This window comes from Hemicordylus capensis, chromosome 6 (genome assembly GCF_027244095.1).
Source record: "Hemicordylus capensis ecotype Gifberg chromosome 6, rHemCap1.1.pri, whole genome shotgun sequence".
NCBI lineage: Eukaryota > Metazoa > Chordata > Lepidosauria > Squamata > Cordylidae > Hemicordylus > Hemicordylus capensis.
In genome coordinates this window covers 5290765-5300269 of record NC_069662.1, presented here as the reverse complement: position 1 = coordinate 5300269, position 9505 = coordinate 5290765, and the positions used below count along the sequence as shown (strand labels likewise).

The 9505-nt window shown below is 50.2% G+C and overlaps 1 protein-coding gene across 1 annotated transcript; it reads right to left on the bottom strand.

Moving 5' to 3' along the window:
• Nucleotides 1-937: 937 nt before the first annotated feature.
• CEBPE (CCAAT enhancer binding protein epsilon) lies at nucleotides 938-9252 on the bottom strand. Its single transcript, XM_053265278.1, has 2 exons — nucleotides 8288-9252; nucleotides 938-1361 (listed from the first exon to the last, which is right to left on the bottom strand). The coding sequence occupies exons 1-2, from the start codon at nucleotides 8717-8719 to the stop codon at nucleotides 1059-1061; spliced, it is 735 nt and encodes a 244-aa protein (XP_053121253.1). The 5' UTR covers nucleotides 8720-9252; the 3' UTR covers nucleotides 938-1058.
• Between the last annotated feature and the right edge of the window lie 253 nt (nucleotides 9253-9505).

Genomic DNA, 9505 nt, shown 5'->3' with positions numbered 1-9505 from the left:
TTGCCTGCATTTAATTAAAGACGACTCCCTGATTCCTAACACCAGAGAATGTTGGGAAAACCTAGACTTGCATTCAGTTAATACAGTGTGTGTGTGCATGTGCGTGTGCACATACACTAAAGATGTGCACGAACCGGTTCGGATGTCCTTTTCCGGACCTCCGAACTGGTTCAGCAATCTGGTGGTTCGGTGGCGGAGTGGGGTTTACCTTTAAGGAGCAGGGCGTGTACTCTTACCCCACCCCCTGCTGCGTTCCCCCCCACCAGTGCTGTGCCCAAAATCGCTGGTGCAGGGCAGTAGGTACCCTCTTGCCACCCCGGTCAGCATCAGATGGACAGTGGCTGGTGTGCATGTGCAACGTGCACACGTGCACTGGCCACTTCCAATCTGACGCTGACCGGGGCAGCAAGAAGGTACGCTGCCACCTCATGCCAGCGATTTTAGGCACAGCACCGGTGGGGGGGAAGGCGGCAGGGGGTGGGGTAAAAGCACCCTCCCTGCTCCTTTAAAGGTAACCTCCACCGCTGCCGAGCTGGGCATCTCCCGGTTCATGCGCATCCCCAGTGTGCAATGCACGTGTGTGCAGTTGATTGATTGATTGATTCAATTTATATATCGCCCTTCCTAAAGTGTGGTTTACATTAAAACCAATAACAAATATTAAAACAATTTTTAAAAATTAAAAAACACACACACGTTTAAACCAGATTAAAACTTCTTACCATTAAAACTAGATATCAGTAAAAGCCAGGATAAAAAGTTGGGTCTTTAAGGTTCTCCTGAAGGCCTCCAAGGAAGAGGCCTTCAGGAGAGCCAGAGAGAGAGAGAGAGAGAAAGAGAGACCCCTAAAGATCTTGAGCCCCTCAGGGCAGGGACCTATGCGCTCCACGCACACAGGCAGCACCGTATAAATAACAAAACAGGACTAAGCATGGAAGCCAGTGTGTGCCACAACAAATCCTTTATTTACACACTCCGATCCACGCACACATCCCCGGCCCAGCAGCACCACCACGGCCGCCTCCTCCGGCCCACCCTGCAGTCAGGGCTGGCCAGCTTCAGCTGCAACCCCCCAGCCCTTTGACCAGCCCGGCGGCCTCGGGCACTTGGCGGAAAATGTCACGCAGGGTCTCTGTCTCCTGCACCAGCTGCTCCACGCGGCTGCGGAGCCTCTCGTTCTCCCCCAAGAGCTCCACCATGCGCTGCTGGGTCTCCAGCACCCGCCGCTTGGCCTTGTCGCGGCTCTTGCGCACAGCGATGTTGTTGCGTTCGCGGCGGAGCCGGTACTCCAGGCTGTCTTTGTTCACCGACTTCTTCCCCTTGGGGGTGCCGCAGGGCGAGGATGGGCTGCAGGAGGGACCCTGTGGGTGCAGAAAGAGAGGGGTGTGGGACAGGAAAGGCTGCGGGTCAGGGAAGGGAGTGGCCCGGGGCTGTCCTTAGGGCAGGGCAAGCAGGGCAATTGCCCCATCCCCACTCTTTTAACCCCCATTAGAATTAACTGGAAGTGGGCCCTGCACTGGCTGATTTGCCCCAGGCCCTGCACCCCGCCCGGGCTATCTAAGGACAACCCTGGAAGGAAGCAGTGAAGAAACGCCTGCTAAGTGGGCAAAGAGGCACCTTTGAAAGTGGTGCTTCTCTTTCGAATTCACCTCCAACACTGGCCCTATCCACCCCCAGCACAGTACCTCCAGTGACTATTGATGGTGTCTATCTTATGTTTCTTTTTAGATTGTGAGCCCTTTGGGGACAGGGATCCATCTTATTTTATTTATTATTTCTCTGTGTAAACTGCCCTGAGCCATTTTTTGGAAGGGCGGTATAGAAATTGAATTAACAACAACAACAACAACACAGCATCACAGCATCCTTCCTGTGGCTGTGGCTGCTGTCTAACTCGTGTTTCTTTCTACCTGTATTTACTCTAATAGACACCTTAAGTGGCGCAGTGGGGGAAATGCTTGTCTAACAAGCAGACGGTTGCTGGTTCAAATCCCTGCTGTTACTATATCGGGCAGCAGCGATCTAGAAAGATGCTGAAAGGCATCATATCATACTGTGCAGGAGGAGGCAATGGTAAACGCCTCCCGTATTCTACCAAAGAAAACCACAGGGCTCTGTGGGCACCAGGAGTTGAAATTGATGGCACACTTTACCTTTACCTTTACTCAAATAGAAGACAACTCTGAATTTAAGATGACCTCCTTAAAAACAGAGGTTAAATACAGTTTACACCTGCTTACCTAAATGAAACAGGACTCTGAATTTAAGACAGCCCCCCAATTTCTAACATCAAAGAGCTTGGGGGGAAACCTACTCTTGGATTCAGGTAAATACAGTAGATGGTGAGCCCCTTTGGGGACAGGGAACCATTTCCCTCTTATACTTTTAAAAAATGTAAACTGCTTTGCAAGTTTCTGTTGCAAAGCGGTAGATAAACAGTAGTAGTAGTAGTAGTAGTAGTAGTAGTAGCAGCAGCAGCAGCAACAACAGGTGCCCAGTTATGTACATTTCTCCAGGTTCAAGAAAACTGTGCATATAACACATAAGAAAGTAGTTAACACAGTTGGTATTTGGGTAAGTGACTCATCCAGCTGAAGTTTGGGAGCTGTGCGTGCTCCCGTTTTGTGATCATGTGAGAGTGTAAAACAAGGCTGGAGGAGTGGAGCTTGATCGTGTGCTAAGCCCCACCTGGATAGGATGGTTTTTCCTCTGGGGACAGAATCCGGGTCAGGCTTAGCACACGATCAAACTCCTCACCTCCAACCTTGTTTTACACTCACACACAATCACAAAAAGGAGCACGCGCAGCTCCCAAACTTGGGCAGGATGGGTGTCCTACTCAAGTACCGATCCGTGTGAACTGCCTGAGTGGCTTACATGCAACACACTGCTCCACCAATCCAAGAGGTTGCTACTAATGATTGCATCCTTGCTGTAGCGATGAGTCTCCCATTGGCAATAAAGGGAGGCTCGTCGCTACAGCAAGAATGCAATAGTTAGTAATGACATTGCCTCTGCAAGCTTATTAGCAGTGTGGACACGGTTTGGAGAGGCACAGAATGAGCACACCTCGTTCTTGGAGTGCTGCACTGTACCTCATTATCTGCGGATCTGATATCTGCAGTTTCGCATATCCACAGTCTTGACACCCGACGGCATATGCAGAAAACAGATTTTCCGCGTATCCCCAGTTTTCACATATCCACAGTTTGGAGATGGCCAGAAATGACCTCGGAGATCGTTTCCAGTTGCCCTTTTGTAAAAAGAAGTCATTTTGTGGCCCACTTAATTTTTAAAAATCCTTTCTTTCTGCAAAAAAAATTACAAAATAATGGAATAATGTGGACTTCTGGGGGGCATTGCTGACTAGCTGGAGGCCTGCGTAGCACGGTAGGACACTTTACTTTACTCCCTGCCCCTGTTTTTGCCCATTTTTATCATGGTTTCTCAGCCTCCTGGAACCTAATCCCCCCATCCCCTTTGACCCAATGCTCCATTATCTGCGGTTTCGTTACTCGCGGTAATCCGTAGGAACGGAACCCCCATGGATAACGGGATTCATCTGTATGCAGGCCATTAGCCCTGTTTATGTGCCATGTTCAACGCATGAACAATCTGTGGGCAGTGCAGATCCGTACACATTATTCACATGTCAGGTTCAATCCACGTAGTTGTACACTTCCCATTTGTGCCCTGCATTTAAGGGGGCTTGTTCTCAGATTAACTCTTAAAATGAATAAACAGACAGTCATTCACACAAAAACATATGCCCGTGTACATACACCTGTACGCACATGTAGCATAATGTTTGCACAGGCCTATTGAACATAACATAAAAACAGCCCTGCTGGATCAGGCCCAAGGCCCATCTAGTCTAGCATCCTGTTTCACACAGTGGCCCACCAGATGCCTCTGAGAAGCCCACAGGCAAGAGGTGAGGGCATGCCCTCTCTCCTGCTGTTGCTCCCCTGCAACTGGTATTCAGAGGCATCTTGCTTCTGAGGCTGGAGGTGGCCTATAGCCACCAGACTAATACCCACTGATAGACCTGTCCTCCATGATCTTGTCCAAGCCCCTTTTAAAGCCATCCAAGAAAGTGGCCATCACCACATTCAGTGGCAGAAAATTCCATCGATTAATTATGCACTGTGTGAAAAAGTATTTCCTTTTGTTGGCCCTAAATTTCCTGGCCTTCAGTTTCATGGGATGGCCCCTGGTTCTAGTGTTGTGAGAGAGAGAGAAAAATTCTCCTGTCCACTCTCTCTACTCCAGGCATGATTTTATACACCTCTGTCTCCCTCTTTTCTAAACTAAAAAGCCCCAGATGCTGTCACTTTGCCTCATAAGGAAGGTGCTCCAGGCCCCTGATCAACCTAGTTGCCCTCTTCTGCACCTTTTCCAGCTCTACAATGTCCTTCTTAAGATATGGTGACCAGAACTTTACGCAGTCCTCCAAATGTAGCTGTACCATAGATTTGTATAAGGACATTATGATATTAGCATTTTTATTTTCAGGCCCCTTCCTAATGAACCCTAGCATAGAATTGGCCTTTTTCACAACTGCTGCACACTGAGTTGACACTCTCAGCAAGCTATCCACCCAAACTCCAAGATCTCTCTCCCGGTCAGTCACCAACAGCTCAGACCCCATCCGTATATATGTGAAGTGGGTTTTTTGCCACAATATGCATCACTTTACACTTGCCTAAACTGAACACATTTACTGTCTCTTGTTAAACTTAGATTTGAGGTTTAGAAGCCATTAGAGTTACATTCTTGAGTAGCTTCCCTAGTACAGACGTAGAAGCAAAGGACCTCACCAGAACATAAGAAGAACCTTGCTGGGTCAGACCAAAAGGCCCATCTAGTCCAGCATCCAACTTCCTATCATGGCCAACCAAGTGCATTTGAGAAACCCTCAGGCAGGGCTTGAAGGCAATATAAATGCCAAAAATAAATACATAAAATTAAATATCTTAAAGATCCATCTTTTTAGCCTGGCTTTTAATGATATCTTGTTTTAATGTTAATGAGTTCTAATATGGTGTGTGTGAGTGTGTGTGTTTAATTGTAATTGTTTTATTATAGTTTGTTTGTTTTTAATGTCAACCACCCTGAGCCACTTTAGGAGGGGTGGTATATGAACTGAATTGAATTGGCTTGAATATCCCTCTCCCCTGCTGTTTATCCCTGCAACATCTGGTATACAGTAACACAGGGGTTCTCAAACTTGAGTCCCCAGATGTTGTTGGACTACAACTCTCATCATCCCCAGCCACCATATGGGAGCTGATGGGAGTTGTAATCCAACACCACCTGTGGACACCAAGTTTGAGGACTCTTGCAGTAGCAGCATCCTGCCTCTGAACATGGAGGTTCCATCTAGTCATCATGGCTCATAGCCACTGATAGACCTATCCTCTGTAAGTGTGTGTCATCTCAGCTATTTAAGCATCATCACAACTTGTGGCAGTGAGTTCCATACATTAATTACATGTTACGTGCAGGAAGTAATTTCTTCTGTCTTTCCTGTATCTACTGCCTCCTCATTTCCTTGGGTGATCCCATGTTCTGATATTAGGAAAAAGGGAGAAAAACAATACACTTTCTCGACACCATGCATCCTTTTCTACATTTCTGATACCTCGTTCTTTGTCTCTTTCCCCCTAAATGATAACACTCCAAATGCTTTAGCTTTTTCTGATGGGCCAGGTGCCTCAACCAGGGTCCCCTCTAACAGGGAATCCCAGAAGTTGTTGACTACAATTCCCATAATCCCCAATCCAAAAGCCATTGCAGCTGGGGATTCTGGGAGTTGTAGTCAACAACATCTGGGAATCCCTCTTAGGGGGAACACTGGCCCCAACAGCCTGATCAAACTCCTTTTTTTGAACCAAGTTAGATAAATTTAGGAGGCCTTTGCGTGATGGTGGATTTTAATCTGCTATTTAAGGAAAGGTCTGTTGGGGTCAGAAAGCTCCCTTCTTTCCTGTTTTCTGCCTGAAATTTCCAATCAGTAATTAATCAGTTACAATAAGGATGCTGTGGATTATACGCCGGTCAATGGTAAAGAATCTCTTTCCATACGCATGTGCAGCTGACTCTTTGGGGTATGAGCTGGCGCGGAGACCCCATACGGACGGACGGGAAGCATCCCCTTCCTTGAATCGTCCACCCCAGTTCCAAGGGATCTCTGGACTGGGTCAGGCGAGGGGATGAATCTCCCACCACCACGAGCCCCTATTCCATTGGCATAAACATTGTTGGCTTCCTTGCTTGGCTTTCCCTTTTCTCATCCCAGCCTTCGCTTGTTTTGCCACTCAGGCAAAAGCGGGCTCCTTCTGCCCAGATCTGTCCCCAGCCCCAGTTTCCTTCTGGGGAGGAAGGAAACACCCTCAGAACACCCTTTCAGCAGCATCTTTCCTGGACAAGCGTCTCTCCTGCTGGTGCTGCTGGCAGTTGTAATCCAACGTCATCTCGTCTCGGGACTCAAGTTTGAGAACCCCTGTGCTATTGTATAATATATGTTAGTGGGGGGGGGGGATAAACAGCAGGGGAGAGGAATATTTCCCTGCTGCTAACTGAGCTAAAGCCACCTAATGGTGCAGCGGGAAATGACTTGCCTAGAAAGCATGAGGTTGCCAGTTCGAATCCCTGCTGGTACCTATACCGGGCAGCAGCGATATAGGAAGAGGCTGAAAGGCATCATCTCATACTGTGCGGGAGGAGGCAATGGTAAACCCCTCCTGTATTCTACCAAAGACAACCACAGGGCTCTGTGGGCGCCAGGAGTTGACACTGACTCGACAGCACGCTTTACCTTAACTGAGCTAAGAGGCACTTTTAAAAGTGGTGATTCTCTTACATGTAGGAGGGGGAGAGCAACAGGCCCTCTCCACCCCCAGCACAGCAGCCCTCTAGTGGCTGCTGCTAGTGTCTACCTTATGTTTCTTTTAAGACTGTGAGCTCTTTGGGGACAGGGAGCCATCTTATTAATTTATTATTGTTTTCTCTGTATAAACCACTTTGGGAACTTTGGTCAAAAAGCGGGATATAAATCTTTGTGGTTTGTTGGCTGCTGTACCACCACTGCCTCCGGTTTCCCCCTCCCCGCCTCCCTGTCTCTGGAAATCCCTGACGTAGCGTTTCCATCCGAGGCTTGTCTCCTACAGATCTGTAAACCAGATCAGGCCTGCCCCTCTTTTGCACTTTGCACGGCATTTACTGCACAGACAGCAATAAACAAAGCCGCTGCTTCAGACCACATATGCGCTATGCTTATATCCTTGTTTGTTAATTTGGGGTAGGGAGGGGGCCCCCCAATACACCGGGTCCTAGAACTACTGTGATGTAAAGTACACAGATTAGAACAGGGGGGGGTTCCTCAAACTTGGGTCCCCAGATGTTGTTGGACTACAACTCCCATCAGCCCAGTCCAAGGCTTTGGGGGTGATGAGCACTGTAGTCCAAGAACGTCTGGGGATTCAAGGTTAGGAGCCCCTGCTCTGATCTGAGTGGTTCAAGGATGTGTTGTCTACGTTACACTTGCAGCCCAAATCCTTGATTTGGTTTACTGCCAGGTCACACCCAATGCCATTGCTGCGGGACTCATGTGAGGGACATCCAGGGGTCACCGGTTGGGAAGGACGTGAGTCAGATTTTAGGAACCTTCAAGACTGAGCGCCACAAATGCCTGAGATCCTCACGGTTCCAGACCCAAAGGAAGCAGGGTCCAAAGCTTGCTATCATACGAGCTCAGAAAGCCCCTTCCAAGAGTGGTGAGTCAAGTTGGAGGTGCAGAGAGGTTCCTAGCCGGGTGCAGCTTATATTTAAGGGAGATAAAACGTGGGGGGAGCTGTGCCTTTAGGTTCGGGTTGATGATTTGAAGTATAATCTGATCTTCAGTGGGAGAGTCAGCTGGGCCAGAGGAGGCAAAGGGAGGCAGTGGGCAGCATAGGAACATATATAGAACCCAGGAAACTGCCTTATACTGAGTCAGACCCTTGGTTCACCCAGCTCAGTGTTGTCTACACGGACTGGCAGCGGCTCTCCAAGGTTCCAGGCAGGAGTCTCTCCCAGTCCTGCCTGGAGACGCTGCCAGGGTTTGAACCTGGGGCCTCAGATGCAATTCCAGTGACCTCTGGCCCCATCCCCTAAGGGGAATCTCTTCCAGCGCTCACGTGTCGTCTCCCATCCAAATACAAACCAGGGCGGGCCCTGCTTAGCAGAGGGGGACCATTCATGCTTGCTACCACCAGACCCGCTCTCTCTCTGTGTCTCTCCTTACCTTGAGCACTCTCAGGGCTTGTCCAGCACGTGCCCCAGGCTGGGCAAGAGCCACCTGGCCACAGTGGGCTGCCGGGAAGTGCAGGGCGTTGTAGGGGTTGCGTCCACCTGCCTGCCCAGCATCGCTTCCTCGCGGCTCCTCCTTGACGGCAACCGAGCGCAGGTCAAAGGGCCCAAGGCCCTTGCGCTCCCCTCCGTAGGACAGGAAGGGGTACGGCTCCCCGGGGAAGTAGCTGGGGAAGGGGGCCGCCTTGGGCACCCGCTGCTGGGCTCCCTGCAGCAGCTCCGAGAACAACTGCTCGTCTCCCATATACGAGGCCAGCTCCGACTCGCAGAGCGGGCCTCCCAGCTCGGCGCCGCCACTGGGCCTGGCAGGGGGCATTTCCAGGGCCTGGTAGTGCCGCTCACTCTCAAAATATCCTCCTTGGGACATGGTGTCGAGGTGCGACCTCCAACTCCCTGATGCCTTTCCTATCTCCCCCTTGGCCTCGGAGACAGCCGGGTCGTCGTCGGCACGGCTGGCTTCTCTTTCAGGTCCCCTCGTGTTGGCCTGTGCTCTTCCTTCCTTCTTCGGCTTCAGTGGGAGTCTCTTCCCCCCTCTGGCTGATGCTGGGCTTCCCTTCTCTTTAGACACCACCTTTCCCCCGCCAGCCTTTTTTCTGGGCTGAGGTCGTCTACCCTTCTTCTTTCGGGAGGTCCAGCCTTGTCCTTGTGATCTTTCTCTTGCCCTTACATCCCTCTCCTCACCTCTGCTCCCTTCTACCTTCTTGCTCCGTTCCCCCTGCCTGTCTGAGCCTTGTTCCCTCTTTTTCTCGGCCTTGTTCCTTCCCTCCTGCGTCTCCCTCCCTCTTCCTTCCTCTTTCTGAGGTGTGGTGCACACCCCAGTCCTGCAGTGAGAGCAGCACACCCTGCCATCTCCCCCGAGGACCCCCTTCCCAGGTACCTCTCAGCCGGATTTGCCCAGCAGCATCCTGGTGACCCCCATGTCTTTCCCTCCCATTCAACAGGCCTGTTTCCTTAGCTTCAGTTGCCAAAAACCTCGGCCACTGCCTGTAGCTTCACCTTATCCTGCAGCTCAGCTCCTGCTTCCTGTCGCCCTTGCGCAAGATTCTACCAGGCACCTACTCGTATGATGAGCCTCCTTCTTGCTGTTTGCACCATGTGCAAATGCGGGATAGACAACAAAAGGGACTCAGACAGACCTTTCCTGCAATGTACT